Source organism: Heteronotia binoei, chromosome 15 (genome assembly GCF_032191835.1).
Source record: "Heteronotia binoei isolate CCM8104 ecotype False Entrance Well chromosome 15, APGP_CSIRO_Hbin_v1, whole genome shotgun sequence".
Taxonomy (NCBI): Eukaryota; Metazoa; Chordata; class Lepidosauria; order Squamata; family Gekkonidae; genus Heteronotia; species Heteronotia binoei.
Window position 1 is genome coordinate 29407987 of NC_083237.1, and position 18338 is coordinate 29426324.

The window sequence follows — 18338 nt, forward strand, 5'->3', positions numbered from 1 at the left end:
CCTCCCCGTCGGCTCGCTAGAGGGAGCCAACGTGCAACAGGAGGCGGAGGCAGCAGCGCCGCGGTAGTAGAATCGGCCCCTCCCCTGCCTAGCGGAGTCCGAAATCCCGCCCCTGCGCTAAAAATAACATTTTGAGCTTCCATTTTTGGCTGGCAATTTCAGGGCCTCCGTCCAAGTTTTTTTCTTCTCCCGTTTCTCTTTCTTTAGCGGTCCATTTTTCTCATTCTCAGCCGCGCCTGTGTGCATGGGGGGGAGGGATAATCGGAACCCCGGCCTGCCTTACAAGATTGTTGTACACATTAAAAGGACGGGAGTGGCCTTCCTCTACTCTCAAACTGGACCAGTTTATTCCAGTTAGCGAAAAGTGTATTTCACGCCCCTCCCCGTCTCGCAAGCAGCCCAGACCGCACAGAGGCCGCTATTTCCCTTTTTTAAAAAGCCACGCTGGAAAGATCTTCGGATTTCCTTGTGCGACGCCTAGTCCCGAGAAATCCATAAATGCACGCGAATGGGCAGAGAGCAGGCTGCCGCCTTTCGGGTGACACAGAAGTTGCTCCGAGCAAAGCTTGCTCTAACAAAATGACGTCACACACCTGGGCTGCAGCTCACCCGGTGATGCTGAGTTGGAGGGGGCCGCTTTGCAGGAAGGGTTTAAAAGACAACCAGGAGGGTCTAGAGCCCCGCCCCGCCTGGGAGCCCTCCCGCGACTCTGCCTGCCCTGCCAACTGACTCCCCTTCCCAAGCCCCTTGAGCTCCTCCCCAGATCCTCAAACACGCCCCCCCCCCATTCTGCCTCGCTTTCTGCCCACCCATTTCCTTCCCCCTGTCCTGTGCCTGGAATTTGCTTCCCCTCCCTTCCATCCTGCATCCCAGCAGAGAAGAAATCCCCTTTCTGCGCTCTAGGTGGCTGTGGGTAGGGGTCCCGGCCCCCGGAGATCCACGCTCCCTCCCTAGACCTTCCTGACCCAAGGCCAAGGTGAGAGGCGCAGACCAGCGAAGTTGGTGGTTGCGGGGAGGGGAGAGGAGGGGGGAGATGCGCAGAACCAGGACTGGGCAGTGGGCAGGAAAAGAAACGGGAGACAGCTAAAGATGGGGAGAGGGATTTTGATTTATTGACCTGTGAGATTTTCCGGGGCGCCGTGGATTTCCCCCCCTCCAGGTCCCCATAGGTGCATGGTCGGCAAGTTCACTTCTTTCTTCTTAACCAGGTTGGCCTGAATGCGCTTTGTTAAAAGCCAGACAAAAGAAAAAAAGATTTATGGCTTCATGTAGCAAAGACATGCAACCCCCTTCAGAATACTTCTCTAAAGCCAGAAGTGGAAGTGGGGGGTGGGGAGGTGTAGATGGAATCTGGATTATATTTTATTTCTCCCCAGAGGGAGCCGTCTTGGCCACCAAATCTGGAATGGGTGGCTGGATGTCAAGAATTGGGGCGGGGGGGGGGATTTCTGGCAGGAAAGGCTAAAAATGCAGTGTTTGGAATGTGGGGAAAACAGCGTAAAACTTGGCAATCTCCTTTCCTATGGTCCCAATAACTGAAGGGGCTTTCCAACAATATGGGGAAAGGCATTCTCAGTTCTGTGACCCCTCCCCACATATGGTGGAAATCAGGGCACCCCAATATGATGCCCCACCATCCCATCCAGTCTCATGAGTCATCAAAGAAAAGTCTCTCTTTTCTTTCTGAACCTGACTTTTAAGTAGACCACAGCATGGTAATGGGTTGCAACATATGCTTCCTCTCTCCCAAATGAAAATGTTAGGAGTAAGTGATCTTGCCTATATATGGAACCAGTGTGGTGTGGAGAGCTGGATTTTGAATGAGAAGAGTTGGGTTCAGCTATCAAGTTCACCTTGGGCTGGTGATTCTCTCTCAGAACAGCCTGCCTCACAGGGTTGGTGTGGGGATAAAATGAGAGGGGAAAGACTATGCATGCCACACTGATTGCTTTGGAGGAAGGGCAGGATTTAAATAATAGATTCTCTGATGGTTTGATCCTGTGAGGGGATTCCTTGGAATCCATCCTTCAGTCTCTTGAACTCGCAGCCCTGCCTGATACCCAGTTCTTGCGCTATAAGCAGCATGTAGGAAGGGTGGGGTGCATTCCCCCCTTCCCATTGTTTTAATTTTAAAAAATTGAGTGACAATTTGAGCACTCATGATGACAACATAGTTATTATGAGGTCTTCAAATGCCTCGCTTTTTTGTAACTGAATTGTGACTGTATCTGGAGTAGGCCTATAAGCCTTGCTGGGAATCCTCTACTGAAACTGGAAATAGTCACCTTGACTCTACCTCTATTTTGCTCCCCGCCCCCATGCTAAGCCAAGATATTTTACCTCAGTTTGCATTTATGATCTCCCAGCTTTGAAGCAAAATGGGGTTTCCTGTTACACATTTTTTTTTCAGTGTTAAAAGGCAGCCCAGGGAGAGGAGTTCAGGACTGGAGACATATCTCAAGGAAGGTTCCCCCCCCCTTAACCCTTTCCCACCTTCTGTTTTCTTGATAAAAATATCCTTCCTCCCCCAGTCTGAGAGCAGTGCAGAGTTTGACTTTTTCATGTTGGAGGTAGCACTAAAGAACATTAAGTGGGCATATTTTGGGTTTGAGGGGGGGCTCTTCCTATAAACTTGACATAATTTAGGAGTTTAAAGTGTCCTAATTTTGCTGTTCCCCCATGGGATTTCTTTTGCCTTAGCTGGCATAATGTTTAAATCAGGCCTTAGAAGAGGCATTAAGAACATAAAGAGAACTCTGCTGGATCAAAGCAGTGGTCCACCTAGTCCAGCATCCTGTCTCACACAGTGGCCAACCAGTTCCTCTGGATGGCTAATGACAGAGCACAGAGACCGAGGCCGTTCTCTGGATGCTGCCTTCTGGCTCTGGGATTCAGAGGTTGATTTCCTCTGAATGTGGAGGTTCTCCTCAGTCAAGATGGCTAGTAGCCATTGACCGACGTCCTTCATTAATCTTTCTAATCCCCTTTAAAAGCTGTTTATTCCTGCAGCTATCACTGCATCCTCTGGCAGTGAATTCTACATTTAAATCACACGCTGTGTAAAGAAATGAGTTTGAGAGAAAGGGGTGCCTCTTCCAAGATACTGTGTGCTACTCATAATTTTTTTGTAAGGACTGTATTAATTCCTTTAGAAAGCACATCTCTACTGCCAGATTAATCAGGAACACCTTAGTAATCAATGGGTTGGATCCAGTCAGCTTTTTCACTCTGTCTTGCCCAGTTTTCCTCTTTATTACATCCCCCACCACACATGGCTGTTGTTTGTGCGAGCCAAAAGCATAGCCTTTTGGCCTATCCAAAGGGACCCCTTCCTTCCTTATTCCCCAGCAGAGACACTGCCTGGATCCAATCCCATCAGTATTAATTTACTATTCTATTTGATAAGTTGGTTAAAAAGTTCCAACTTTTAAAAAAGGCCTGTTTCTCACATACAGGGTGATGAAATGGTAGGACGGTGAGGCAGTGGAATGGACTGCACCACTACAGACTTCTGGGGGGGGGAAGTAAAAACTCCCTGCAAGTAGAAAATCAGCACAGAATGCAAAGAGAGGGAGAGAACCATTCTCCTGGTTGCATAAGCTTTCTATATGTGGGAAGATTCTTTTTCTCCCATGTGAACAAACATTCAAAAATGGGACCCCGCTGCCTGCATTCTGAAGTGGTACATCCAATTGTACCTCTTCAGGGTTTTGCCCTTTGTTGTGATTTTGTTCTGCTGCATGTGCGAATCAGCCCTTCACATGTTTTAAGAGTACACTTGAAAATAAACGTGAACAGCAAGGTTTGGGGAAGTCAAGCCAGTGCTTACAAACACTCGTGTTTTAGTCCTTAGGAGGTCAGGACTGGCTGCCCCGCCATAAAGTAATAGACCTAGGTTAGCTGTATGTAATGTGTGAAAAGGTCCAGAATCACTGTGTAATTCTAACCCTTTTCTTCTAGATCCCTCCAAGATGGGGGTCAGCCGTGGCTGTTTCCTGTGCGTTAAGGTGAAGATGTTTGTCTTCAACCTTATCTTCTGGGTGAGTTGTGGTGAGGTTATCAGTCTTCCCAGAATGGCATGAAACCTAGAAGGGGGAAATATATCGGAATTCCTGTGAGTTGGATCCAGCTGTTTGTTCTGTTAGTGAAAAGAGGAGGAAGATTTCCCACTTACACCTAAAAAGGCTACAGCGGGGATCATGGGACCTGCATAGACAGCAACTATGTGGCATGGGGGCTATAGTGAGGAGAACGGAGTAAGATTTAACAAAGCTGGTGGATCTACCCCTGTGCTAAGGAAATCCACATGCTGAGCCTGATAGCTTAAAGGAGATTAAAGAGCATAAGCATGCATTAAAATATAATTGGGATGAAAACTGAAAATGGGCTCTTGCCTGTGACACCATTCCCTCCTCTCTTTTGCTTGAACTGCCATTTGTCATGGAATGTTCAAGGACATTGCAACTAGTATTCCCTCTAAGCTGAGTCAGTGTGAGCTAGCTCACAGTTTTTTAGCCTCCAGCTCACACATTTTAGCTCAGGAAGAATGGCCCCAGAGCAAACTGATTTATGCAGTAGCTCACAACTTTAATGCCAGTAGCTCATGGAGCAGAATTTTTGCTCACAAGACTCTACAACTTAGAGGGAGTATTGATTGCAACTGTGCTGGTAGGGGAGAAGGGTGAGCGACGGAATGTTGTCAAGCAGTGCAGATTCTGTGAGATACATGAGAGGTCATCAAAGATATCAGGTTTTCATGGCTGGTAACATCATTAGGGTTTGTAGAATCTTTTGGGCTCAAGTGCCGTGTTCTACTGGAGAAAGTTTTCCTTCCAGACGTTTCGTTCTCAGCTGCGGAGAACATCCTCAGTGGCGTTGCAGCCGGAGCAGGCGCTCTGACCTTCTTGGCTGCTGTGCATTGAGTGGGGCCAGGGCTGCTGGAGAGCTGCTATTTGTAGGCTGGAGGGGGTGTGATGAAAGGGCAATTGGTTTGTGGATGTGCCCATTGTTTGGTGGGGTTTCCTGGAAGGGTAGTGATAAGGAAACTGGCTGTTGAATGTGACCATTGTTCTGTGTTAATTGCTGGGAGGGTTGGAAGGGGTGTGAAGATAAGGAAGATGGTTGTTGACTGTGCTGATTGTTCTGTGGAATTTGCTGGTTGTTCTGAGACTTTCTGCAATTTATAGTCTGTAGGGTGTTTTGCAGAGCTGGGTACCAAGATTGGTGGATGAAAATGCCTTCTTCCTTTCTGTTAAAATTGTGCTGGTGTTTGTAAATCTCAATAGCTTCTCTGTTCAGGCGGGTATGATAATGTGAGACCGTAGAAAGGACTTCAGTCTTTCCTGATGACATCACTGCCCTATCCCACCACATGCTCACCACTACCTACTTCCAATGGAACAATAACTTTTATGAACAGATCGATGGAGTTGCCATGGGAAGCCCCCTTAGCCCTGTCATCGCTAACTTTATATGGAAACCTTCGAAGATACAGCACTAAGATCTGCCCTCCTAAAACCACGTTGCTGGCTCCGATATGTGGATGATGTTTTTGCCATCTGGAGTCATGGAGAGGCTGCTTTGAATAACTTTCTCCTTCATCTGAATTCAGTCCATCCTCATATCCAGTTCACCATGGAGAAAGAAAACAATGGTCAACTTGCCTTTCTTGACGTCCTCATTACCAGGAAAGATGACGGAAAACTCGGCCACACTGTATTCAGGAAACCCACACACACCTATCGCTATCTAAATAAGAATTCCAATCATCATCCTCAGGCGGGTATGATAATGTGAGACCGTAAAAAGGACTTCAGTTCTTTCAAAGTCGATGACGTGGTCTCCTTCTTGAAGTGCATGTTCAGCTACAGCTGATTTTTCTGGCTGAAACAAGCAACAGTGTCTCTTGTGTTCAATGAGACGGGTGTTGATACTGCGTTGGGTAGTGCCAATGTAGATTGCACCACAGGAGCAGGGTATTTTGTAGACTCCAGGGGTTGAAAGTGGATCTCTCATATCTTTGGCCGAGCGCAGCATGTGGCGGATCTGTTGTGTGGGCTTGAAGACTGTGTCAACATTGTGGCATTTGAGAATTTTGCCAATGCGGTTGGTGACAGATTTTATGTAAGGCAGGAAGGCTGTACCCACATTTGTGTGTGGCTCGGGATTTGGTGTGGATGGTCTCCTGGGATGGAGGGCTCTTCTCATTTCTTGTTGGGAGTATCCATTGGCCTGCAGTGACTGTTTGAGGTGGTGTAGTTCCTGTTGGAGTTGCGTGATGCTCGGTGGATGAGGGTTTTTACAACTGTACGTTTTTGGTGAGGATGATGATTGGAATTCTTATTTAGATAGCGATCGGTGTGTGGGTTTCCTGAATACAGTGTGGCCGAGTTTTCCGTCATCTTTCCTGGTAATGAGGATGTCAAGAAAGGCAAGTTGACCATTGTTTTCTTTCTCCACGGTGAACTGGATATGAGGATGGACTGAATTCAGATGAAGGAGAAAGTTATTCAAAGCAGCCTCTCCATGTCTCCAGATGGCAAAAACATCATCCACATATCGGAGCCAGCAACGTGGTTTTAGGAGGGCAGATCTTAGTGCTGTATCTTCGAAGGTTTCCATATAAAGTTAGCGATGACAGGGCTAAGGGGGCTTCCCATGGCAACTCCATCGATCTGTTCATAAAAGTTATTGTTCCATTGGAAGTAGGTAGTGGTGAGCACGTGGTGGGATAGGGCAGTGATGTCATCAGGAAAGACTGAAGTCCTTTCTACGATCTCACATTATCATACCCTCCTGAACAGAGAAGCTATTGAGATTTACAAACACCAGCACAATTTTAACAGAAAGGAAGAAGGCATTTTCATCCACCAATCTTGGTACCCAGCTCTGCAAAACACCCTACAGACTATAAATTGCAGAAAGTCTCAGAACAACCAGCAAATTCCAGTCTCAGAACAACCAGCAAATTCCACAGAACAATCAGCACAGTCAACAACCATCTTCCTTATCTTCACACCCCTTCCAACCCTCCCAGCAATTAACACAGAACAATGGTCACATTCAACAGCCAGTTACCTTATCACTACCCTTCCAGGAAACCCCACCAAACAATGGGCACATCCACAAACCAATTGCTCTTTCATCACACCCCCTCCAGCCTACAAATAGCAGCTCTCCAGCAGCCCTGGCCCCACTCAATGCACAGCAGCCAAGAAGGTCAGAGCGCCTGCTCCGGCTGCAATGCCACTGAGGATGTTCTCCACAGCTGAGAACGAAACGTCTGGAAGGAAAACTTTCTCCAGTAGAACACGGCACTTGAGCCCGAAAGATTCTACAAACTCTAATAATGAGAGGTCAGTATAGTGAAGAAGAAAAAAATTCCACAGGTCTGAGGACAGTAGGATGAATGGAATGTCCAGAAAAGGATGCTAAAGGATTGCCTTGTTTTCTGTTCTCCCCTTAGCTGGGTGGTTGTGGGGTGCTCGGCGTGGGAGTCTGGCTGGCTGTCACTCAGGGTCGCTTTGCCACCTTGTCCTTCTCCTTTCCATCGCTGTCGGCAGCTGGGCTCTTCATGGCCACCGGAGCCATCATCATGGTGGTGGGTTTCCTTGGATGCCTGGGGGCCGTCACAGAACATCGCTGCCTGCTTCTGACAGTAAGAAGAGCGTCTCCCCTGGACATTACACTGTGCACATGTCAGATAGGTAGGGTGGGGGGAATCTGATGAGCCAAAGGAAGATGGCTGGGGAATTAACTGAGTCTTTATTCTGTTCATGTACTTTGATCCTGCCTCTCACAAAAACTCACTTGGATCACACATAGCTCAGTACAAAATGTGCCTCAGGAAGGAAGGGTCTTTGCTGATCAAAAGATCAGGGTCCAGACAAGGGGGGGTTCATGGCAGTCCCCCGATAGCCCCATCTGTGGCAGCTGGAATCTGGAGGGGAGGGGTCTGTCCACTGAAGCTGGATCCAAGCATGGATGGAGGATAAAATAAGCACAGCCATTGGTTTGGAGCCCAGAAGCAACTGAGACCATTCTTAGAATAAATAGGTGTGTTTTGATGTGAGTGTAACTGCTAGCTCAAGACGCCTCTGCTCAGAGATGGATATTCGAGAGTCACTCCAAGTCCTGGTTCGACAAAGACTGCCAGAGAGCAAAGAGAGAGCTAGCTGTCGCCTGCCAAGATTATAGGAATTCTGTGGGCCTAGACACTCTGTGTGCACAAAATCATCTCCTATTATTAAAGAAGACATATAAAAAGCTGGTGGCCGTGAAGAAATGTGAAGATATGACGATTCTTTGGAACAAAAGGATCTCAACCCAGTTCTGGAAACTGATCACAAGACAATCCTACTAAGACTTTTCTCCTGTTGACTCATTTGTCTCGCCTGAGAACTGGGAGCTATTTTTTCAGAAACGTTATTTGTGATACCCATTATTTACCAGTTTCCCAGATCTGTGAAGCTCCACTGGATTTGCCAGCTTGGCCCCCAGTGTCAGTTGATGAGGTCGAATCCTTAATTGGTAAACTTAAGTTAGGCAAAGTGCCAGGCCCAGATCTCAAACCCCTGGAGTTACTGAAAGACAATTTAGATTGGTGGGCTCCTCTTCTGGCCTCATTGTTTACCTACATAGATTCAACAGGGGACATACCTGAGGCCTGGAGATAAGCTACTATTGTCCCTTTCTTCAAAGCTGGGCAGAGGGCGGATCCAGCTAATTATAGACTGATCAGGGTTTTGAGTATCTTAAGTAAAATATATGCAAGCCACCTCTTAGAAAAACTGCAGAATTGGCTAGTTCAGGAAAATTTTTGGTTGATGAAAAAGCTGGCTTTAGGGAAGGACGGTTCACCTTGTGTCATAATTTGATACTATCCCACAAATATGCAACCAAGAAAGCAGTCTCTCTCTACGCAGCCTTCATAGACTTAAAATCTGCCTTTAATTCCATACCAAGAGAGAACCTCTGGGAAAAACTCAGTGCTGCCTCAATTGATAGGAGACTTATTCTCGATCCAGGCATTCTATACCAACACTATTATCAGAGTCAGATGTAATAAACAAGGGCTTCTAACTAACCTTATTCCATCAACAAAAGGAGTAAAACAAGGCTGCATTCTGGCCCCTTCCCTTTTTGCCATTTCTATCAATGATTTGATTAGTAATCTCGGCCTGGTTGATACCTGTCCTCCCTCTCTGGCAAACCATCATGTAACAGCCCTACTCTTTGCAGATGACACAGTCCTGATCTAGGACACCAAAAGGCCTTAGGAGGGCATTAAAGCAATTTGGCCTTTATTGTGACCTTAACCACCTGGAGATTACCAAAAACCAAAAATAATGGCTTTCGGCCCTAAACCTAAAATAAGGGAATGGAGTATAAATGGCCGTAGGCTATAACAGGTGGCAGTTTATAAATATCTGGGGGTTATGATCCAGGCCTCAGAAACTAAAAAGGCTCACGTTGAATATGCCTCAAATTCTGGTCACAAATCAGCCCAAGCCATTGTTAGATTCTTCTTTACAAAATTTATACCAGTGGCCCTCAAATTATGTCTTGCTAAGACACACAGTTGATGTATGGGACCATGCTGGGCCCAGCTCCATCAAATTTTTCCTCCCCTGAGAAAATCCAGTTTAAATTTTTAAGAGCCTTTTTTCAATTTCCAAAAAGCGTTTATAGTGCCATGCTACTGCTGGAAACTGGATTGCTAAGACTAGAGGCTAAAGTAAGCCTCACCTCAATCAACACTTGGCTTAATCTTAGCCATTGTTCCTGAGATATCTCCTCATCAATTCTCAAGAATAGGTATTGTTCTCTGTCTGGCTTAGGGCTATTCGGGGGGGGGGAGTTGTAGAAAAAGCCCAGGAGGAACTCATCAGTATATTAGGCCACACCCACTGACATCACCATTGTTGCACACGGCTTTTTTTGTAGAAAAAGCCCAGCAGGAACTCATTTTCATATTAGGCCACACTCCCTGATGCCAAGCCAGCCAGAATTGCGTTCCTATGGGTTCCTGCTCAAAAAAACTCCTAGGGCTATTCATCAGAAGGTGTTTATGCTCAGCTTCTCACCTGAGTCTTTACAGATAATGGCCCTAGACCAAGCAAGGGCCATAGTCAAGCAGAGAATACTAGACACTGAAAGACAGAATGATATTGCCAAGGTTTTGAGATTTTATGCTCCTCTCCAAAAGAGATATGTAGTTTCCCCAGCCCCCTGTCTATCGAATCTAAAATTCCATCCCATAGAAGGGCCTTTTCTATGGCCTGATGTAACAGTTCTCCTTCTGCAGTCATAGAGGGTCGCTATAAAAAGGTGCCTATGGCTGAGCGTGTTTGTCCATGTGGCGCACGTAAAGTAGAAACTATCAAACATACTCTGCTTGGGTGTAGTCTCTATAAAGAAGTACGAGCCAAATTTATCAAACTTTTACTGGTGAAATTTATAGGTCTTCTGCAGTCTGAATTAAGGAATATACTTTTGGCAGATTCTAACTCTCAAGTTACATTCGCTTGCTCCAGATTTTTGGCTGCAGCCTTTAGAATTCACAAAGATTACACAAAGGAGTGATATAAATGTTCCTTAGGCTTTGCATTCTCTCCCCCCCCCTCAAGAATGCTATAAGTTCCCATCTTCCGTTAAATATCTCCTTCTTAAGACTTTGTATATTATACTATAATACTCCCATACAAATGGCTGTTCACTTTCCATATTTTATGTAAATTAGTTTGTTTTGATCTGTGCTGACCATGGGCCATAATAATAAACTGACTGACTAATTGTAATCTTCAGGGACAGAAAAAATACATGTGTTTGTGGAATACTCCCCCCACCAACTTTCATAGTATGTTGTGGCTTGGCTTGCTTGCTAGGGCGACCTACAGTTGTTTGCACTGGAGGTACCTTTCTGCTATGCACCACCCCTTGGGTTCACAGTGCTTTGGGTTGTACAAGTTGGTCTTTGGGATCCTGTGAAGGAGCGATTCTCCTACTTGGCACAGGTGACTGTTAGTACAACCCTGTGCAGTGTTACTCCATTGTAAGCCCATGGCAATCAGTGACTTAGACTGTAGTAACTCTGCATAGGATTGCATTATGGGACGGTCAAGCTTTAGGTTCTGTCCCTCTCCATGACTGTGTGATTCTTCAGGTGCAATCAAGTATGGAGTACATGTGCAGATGTAGGAAGGAGGGGGCATTCGGAAATCACCATCAAGATTTATTACAATCAAAAGATCAGCCAGCAGCAGTCTACCAGTGTGGCTCAGAAATGTAACCTCTGTCCATGCCAACCCTTCTTGATGCCCCTCTGTCCTGCTGTCTAAGGTTCTGATCCATCTGTCTCTTTTCAGTTCTTCCTGGTTCTGTCCACCCTCTTCCTCCTGGAACTGGTTGGGTTGTTGGTGTTTGTCACCTGCCGGGACAAGGTAAGCACGCTCTTATTTTTTGGTGCTCCTTGAAATAGCTCCCTGCTGCAGAATGGTTGTAGGGCATCCACATTTAATAAATAAGCAACATGTTCCATGCTCATCTTCCCTTGACATGGTGACCTCCAAAGGAGGGGCGAAGCTTAGAGAAATAAGGGAGAGGAGAAGAAGCTTCAAAATGAAAAGGCAAAGTGGTTGGGAACTGAGTGGAAAGGATCATTCTTTGTACCCACCAGCATCACTGGAAGCCTCACCGGGGATTTTTCTGGCTTCCAAACCTTTAGAAGAAAAGACTGTTAAGACACTCTTTCCATCCTGGTTTTCATTGCCTCCATGAGAACTGGAAACTTTTTTTTTTAAAGATTTAAGCCGAGACCACAGTTTTGGAGACCTTATCTCCTTGTGCCACTGTATCACACACTGCCATCATTGGTCAGTGGCATATCTTGTATGCTTTTGAATTCTGCAAAGAAATGTTACAAACAATCCCTTTTGTTTTTCATGACCTTATAAACCCCACTGGTTACATTTTTTTCCTCCTCTTCTCTGTGTGCATATCTATCTTCTGATCAAGAAGTCACGTCATACATCCGATGAAGTGGACTCTATTTCGTGAAAGCCCAGGCCGTCTTCAGTTTATTAAGATTGGATCCTGTGGCTCTGTTCTACTAATGAAGGTGCCTTCCCCTGGCAAAACACACCTTTCTGTGTCTCCGCTCTTAGCAGAACAGCACTATAGGATACGATCCTCAGGCTTCTGAATGCAAAGAAGACTCCTTTTGGGGGGGTGAATCCTGAATACCACTTGTAGAGTGGACAACAACAGGAGGTGTCATCAGCCTCTGTGTGCTACCTATAGGCCATCTGGAGGCCTTTGGGGAACCAGGATGCTGGATTCAAGATGCACCTTGCTCTGATGCTGCAGGCCTGCTCTTGAGTTTCCTGTATGTCTTTGCTCCAGTTTGATGGCTATGCTCAGGCCAACCTGAAGGAAGGGCTTAAGCTGTACAAGACAGAGGGCAACCTGGGCCTAACCAACGCATGGGACCTTGTGCAGACGGAGGTGAGTGTTTTGAAAATGCCCCCTGCTGGACACTTGAAGTACTGCAGCCAAAAGAGGGATCAGGCAGGGTTTCTTCCTGCCCTGTTTGTCTAGCAAACCTGACCCCCCAAATATCTGTGATAGTGCCTTCTCCTTCCTTTGCTCCCTAGTTTCGTTGTTGCGGGGTGCAGAACTACACAGATTGGTTTATGGACAACAGAACGCAGGTGCCAGAATCGTGTTGCATGCTGCCCAGCAGCTGTCAAGCAGAGAGCCCGCAGCCGCGGAGTTGGTGGATGGAGGTGAGATGATGGAAACAGCGTGCCTTGTGAAACTCTCTGCCTTGGAAAATCTGCTGCTGCAGGAATGCATTTTGAACTGTGCTCCTTGATGGCAGGTAGGGTTGCCAGCCTGCAAATGGTGGCTGCTGATCTCCTGGGATTACAGCTAATCTCCAGAGATCAGCTCCACTGGAGAAAATGTCCGTTTTGGGAGGTGGACCCTATAGTATTATACCCCATTGAGGTCCTTCCCATCTCTAAACCCGCCTCCTTAGGCTCCACTCCAAAAATCTCCAGGATCAAAGCAACATGGAGCTGGCAATCATAATGGTCAGATCAGTCATGGTGTCAAGCATCAGATCTCAGAATAACTAGTCCTTTATTTTGAAACAAAGTATTGGTTTATTGATAATCCTTTGCGCTCGAATAGGCACAAGATTGGAAGTGATACAGTGTAACTTCAGAGTACTAGCTCTAAGGGGACACATCAAAGATACCTTAGGAATTTCTACTCAGGCGTGTGAAATTCACACGCTGGCTACTTTATGTACTATCGCAATTTAGCAACATCCTGGGTTCAGACTCTAAACCTGAGTCTGGGAAAGTGTCCCTGGAGGCTTTATCTTCAAAGAGAACATTCCTGCATTTGCCACTAGTGAGAACTAGGGAAAGGTTACATGGCTTTGATGTGCAATACATTAGAATAACAGTCAGCAATACAGGGATACTAATAAGAAGACAATAAAGAAACAAGATGCTTGACACATGGTCAGGGCTTTTTTTGTAGCAGGAATTCCTTTGCATATTAGGCCATACACCCCTGATGTAGCCACTCCTCCTGGAGCTTACATTAGACCCTGTAATAAGAGCACTGTAAGCTCTCAAAGGATTGGCTACATCAGGGGGCATGGCCTAATATGCAAAGGAGTTCTTGCTACAAAAAAAGTCCTGGTCATGGTCATTTCCTGGCCCTCCCCAGGGACGCAGTAACAGGGTCTGCTGGCACAAACAGCCTTGGGAGAAACTGCTTGTAGGTTGAATATTATAGTATTTAGTTGGTGCATTTTTATCTGACTCTTCTTCAAAGGGGCTCCTGGTTGATTCTGCCCCTACCATTTCTTCCTCATAACTACCTTGTGATGTAGATTAGTGTAAGAGAGAGTGACTAGCCCATGGTCATGCAGCAAGTAGCATGGCAAGTGAAGGATTTGAATCTGGGTCTCTCCCAGATCCTAGTCCGACATTCTGATCCCTACACTAGCCAGGGAGTGAAGCTGTTGCTACCAAACCACCTTCTTATCAGAGCTCTCGGTAGATTCTGCTCAGATGGAGGGGAACCATCCCTGCAAGGCAGAGCAACAGATCGGAGCTTTTCTGTTTTGTAAAATATTGGACAAAGAGGAGGCATGATAGAGGTTAATTAAAAGATTATTTACTTATTTATTTGACTTACATTCTGCCCTCCCCGCCGAAGCAGGGGAGGTGACAAAGTGGATGCTGGAACTGGGATTTTGGGCGGGGGGCGGGAGGGGAGAGAATAGCCCAGTGAAATTGACAGTCAGTAGAGTCAAGATGGGCTAAAGGAAACACCCCTGCTGTAGGCTGTCCTCTCTCAGAGACAGGATGCTGAACTAGATGGCCCTTCAGTTTGATGCAGCGAGACTCTTCTGATGTCCTTGTGTGTTTCCGTTTCCTGCAGGCCTGTTATGGGAAGGTGAAAAAATGGCTGGGGCAGAACATCTCTGCGATGGGCATCTTTGCTGCCTGCATCATTGTGGTCCAGGTGAGAGGAAGAGGAGTGACTCCGATTGGCTGAGTGGCCCAAAGCAAATGCCCATTGCAACACACCCACCGGCAACTGTGAGAGCAGGGAATGCAGCTTTCCTGGAGGAAAACAATGAAATGGAATCCAGCTGTAGATGGGGCTGTGTGCAGTGAGAAAAGCTGCCTTGGCATTCTGAATCGCTTTGTGCAACCTCAGCAAAGTTCGCAAAGACCAGCTTATTTTTATATAATCTGTTCTGTTTCTGGTCATCGAGAGAGAAGAATCTGTAGGATCAGCTATTAAGACAGACAGGCACTCTGCAAATATGAACCTACAGGTAGAAATGGAGGGCTCTTGCACCCTGCTGTTGAGCACTGGGAATCCTGCTCGGCTGATTTCCACAGTTTTGCCCTACGCTGCTCTTCAGCCTCCATTTGTATCCTTAAGGACTAGCAACTTGCTTTTTAAGTTTGTTTTAGAAAATGGAAGCTGCAGTTCTCAAGATGCTGAATTCTGTTTCCTAAACAGAATTCTGCATTGCATGATGTGATCAAAGAATTGTGGCCTATGTACAATTACCTCCCTAAGAAGCCCAAGATCTGAAACAGACCTGAAAATATCTCCAGTGTCCAGGTCAGATGGTGTACTGGCATCACTGTGGTGTCCTGCCCCCAGACATCAGTTAGTCCAGGGATGGCCAAACTGTGGCTCAGGAGCCACATTTGGCTCTTTCACACATTGTGTGGCTCTTGAAACCTCCACCACCCCATTGGCTGGCAGCTTGGAGAATGCATTTATAGTTGCTTTCTTTCCACCTCTCCCTCCCCATATCTATTGGCTTTATTGCCACCTTCCTCCCATCTTGCAACTCTCAAACATCTGAGTTTATTCGATGTGGCTCTTATTTTGAGCCAGTTTGGCCACCTCTGAGTTAGTTTATGATATGGGGTCCTCGCTGACCCCTTTTCTGGTGCTTGCCAAGTCTTTTTAGAAAGTAGGCAGGTCCAAGTGGTGCTTTTGCCCTGCAGGGCTTCTGGGTAGCTATTATTTATTTATGTTATTGGGTTTTTAGCCCCCCCCCTTCCCCTTCACAGCAGGTCTCAGGGCATGTAACAACAGCATCAAAACCAGTAAAAACAATAATTATAAACAATAATCACAAATGGAGTATTAAAACATCGTGCTATGAATAGCAAACAGATGGTGTGTGAAGCACAAGTGGATATCTCTGATTCAAGGAGCCCCTGTTTGTCATGTGTGACTGCAGGCGATAGGCTGATGGTAAAGATGATAGAGGCAGATGTGGGAGGCTGGTTTGAATGTAACTGTCATTGTCTCAGTCGCAGCCTGGCAGAACATTTCGGTTGTGTGGGCTCTGCGGAACTGTATCAGACCCTGCAGGGCCCAGATCTCACTTGGAGGGGCGTTCCACCAGGCTGGAACCCGAACCAAAAAGATTTGGACTTGAGGCTAGACAGATGTCTTTCGGACTGGGGATCACCAGGAGATTACTATCCATCAGGTCTTAGTTCTTGTGGTCCTTTCTTGCACGCCCAGAGAAATGCAGATCGCCACTTGGGCCAGGAATCCTGGAGGTTTTTGCCATCTTCTGGGCATGGAGCAGGGGTCACTGGGGATGTGTGTGTGGGGGGAGGTATTTGTGAAGTTCCTGCATTGTACAGCGGGTTGGACTAGAGGACCCTGGAAGTCCCTTCCAACTTTATGATTCTACGATCCCATCAAGCACAGTCCTCTTTGAGGGACATGCCAGGAGAGATAGACCCATAGATATGTTGGTCCCAGATTGTGTATGGCTTTAGAAATTTGATAAGCTCCGCACATTTTAAGACACGTTGCTTTGGCAGCTGCTGACACCCCAGCACAAGGATCTTCATTGTATGGTTGGTGGTAAACTGTGGCATACCTGAGGAGTCCATCTACCTTCTTTGGAAAGACTGCCCCCATTATCCAGGGAGGGGCCAGTCAGTTGACTGTTGGGGCAGGGATTATGTGATAATCTTGTGATAAGGGAAAGAACCCTCCCTGCTCTTTTCTCCCCAGGTCTTGGGCATCGTGTTCTCCATGCTGATGTACTGCCAGGTCCGGCGAGCAGAGAAGTATTATGACTGAGTTGGGTTTGAAGATGCTTTCTGTCCCTAGATCCTCAAAGGGGGTATGCAGTTTAGAAGACAAGGGCATTTCTGCATTCTGTGGAGCCCCCTCCCTCCTTGCCACCTTTTTTAGCCAAGCTGCAGGGCTTCTGTGAAGGCCAAATCCTCATCATATATTCAAATATATTTTATCCTGGGGTGGGGAAGAGAAACCCTTCTTTTCCTTTTGCTGCCTTTTGCTCTTCCTCATTTAATCAGGGTTCCATTTCCTTATGTCTCAGCTTCTGTGTTCTTCCCATTTTGTATCATATAGCCCCCCCCTTTCCCTCCAATCCTGTTGCTTTTGTATATAACAGAACTATATTGAGGACCAATAAAACAATACGATACCATCCAGCTTGCTTCAGCTGTTATTAGCTTTTCACTTATGATGGACAGATGTGAACAAGATGCAATTTCAAAAGGATAAGTGCTGTGTTCAACATATGGATAACAAAAATGAGGAACATGTATACTGGATCTTGGGCTATGGGTACGGATGGACCATAGGTTAAATATGAGCAGCCAGTGTGATGCAGCAACAAAAAAGGCTAATGCAATCTTGGGATATATCAACAGAGGCATAAAGTCCAAATCACAAGATGTCACAGTCCCACTGTACATTGCATTGGTCAGGCTGCGCTTGGAGTATTGTGTGCAGTTTGTGATGTCTCACTTCAAGGATGTGGACAGAATGGAGTGGGTGCAAAGGAGAGTGACAAGGTTAATCAGGGGCCTGGAGACCAAGCCCTTTGAGAAAAGGCTGAGGGATTGGGGAACATTCAGTCTGGAGAAGAGGAGGTTAAAAGAGAGACATCATGTCCCCCTTCAAGTATTGAAGGGCTGTCACGTAGAGGAGGGAAGGGAACTCTTCCTGTTGGCAGCAGAGGAGTTGCAATAATGGGTTTAAACCAGAGTTGGCCAAACTGCGGCTTGGGAGCCACATGTGGCTCTTCCAGTGCCCTGTTGGCTGGCTTGGAGAAGCACTTGTCTCTTTAAATCACTTCTCCAAGCCAAGCCATCTGGCAGCTTGGAGAAAGCATTTAGAGTTACTTTCTTTCCACCTCTCCTCCCATTTATTTGCTTTCCTTCCTTCCTTCCGTCCTTGCAGCTCTGAAACATCTGATGTTTATTCTATGCAGCTCTCACGTTAAGCAAGTTTGGCCACCACTGGTTTAAATTAAGGGCAGGAAGATACTGTCTGGATATTAGGAAAAGTTTTTTTACTGTAAGAGTTGTTCAACAGTGGAATCAGCTACTGAGCTACCCTCACCAGCAGTCTTTAAACAGCAGCTGGACAAACACTGTTGGGGATGCTCAGGGCTGATCCTGCATTGAGCAGGGGTTGGACTAGATGGCCTCTATGGCCCCTTCCAACTCTGTGATTCTATGGGTACAGTACGTTGCCTCTCCTTGAAGGTAGCTCCAAAAGATGACTTTATGGACACAGTCCTCCTTTGCACCTGGCACAGGAAAGCTGGAATGTGGGAGTTAAATTTTCACCCCCTCCTGTTTCACCCACAGTCCCAATTTTCTGAAATGAAGCAAGAGGCAGGCACAGGGAAGTGATTTCCTCACTAGCTTCTGCAACGTTATTGCTAGGAATAGTGTTTAAGTTGCAAGTTGCATTCAGCCATCCTACCAAGCATTTTCAGTGCT

At 46.4% G+C, this 18338-nt stretch overlaps 1 protein-coding gene across 1 annotated transcript; it reads left to right on the forward strand.

Annotated features, from left to right (window-relative positions):
- Nucleotides 1-817: 817 nt before the first annotated feature.
- LOC132584834 (tetraspanin-4-like) lies at nt 818-17036 on the forward strand. Its single transcript, XM_060256774.1, has 8 exons — nt 818-976; nt 3961-4040; nt 7466-7657; nt 11367-11441; nt 12403-12504; nt 12654-12785; nt 14464-14547; nt 16591-17036. The coding sequence occupies exons 2-8, from the start codon at nt 3972-3974 to the stop codon at nt 16657-16659; spliced, it is 723 nt and encodes a 240-aa protein (XP_060112757.1). The 5' UTR covers nt 818-976; nt 3961-3971; the 3' UTR covers nt 16660-17036.
- Nucleotides 17037-18338: the final 1302 nt, after the last annotated feature.

Coding starts and splice junctions, on each gene's coding strand:
- LOC132584834 (XM_060256774.1), top strand. CDS start 3,972: ATGGGGGTCAGCCGTGGCTGTTTCCTGTGCGTTAAGGTGAAGATGTTT. Junction 12,505..12,653: donor GGGACCTTGTGCAGACGGAG/GTGAGTGTTTTG, acceptor TTTGCTCCCTAG/TTTCGTTGTTGCGGGGTGCA. Junction 14,548..16,590: donor CCTGCATCATTGTGGTCCAG/GTGAGAGGAAGA, acceptor TTTTCTCCCCAG/GTCTTGGGCATCGTGTTCTC.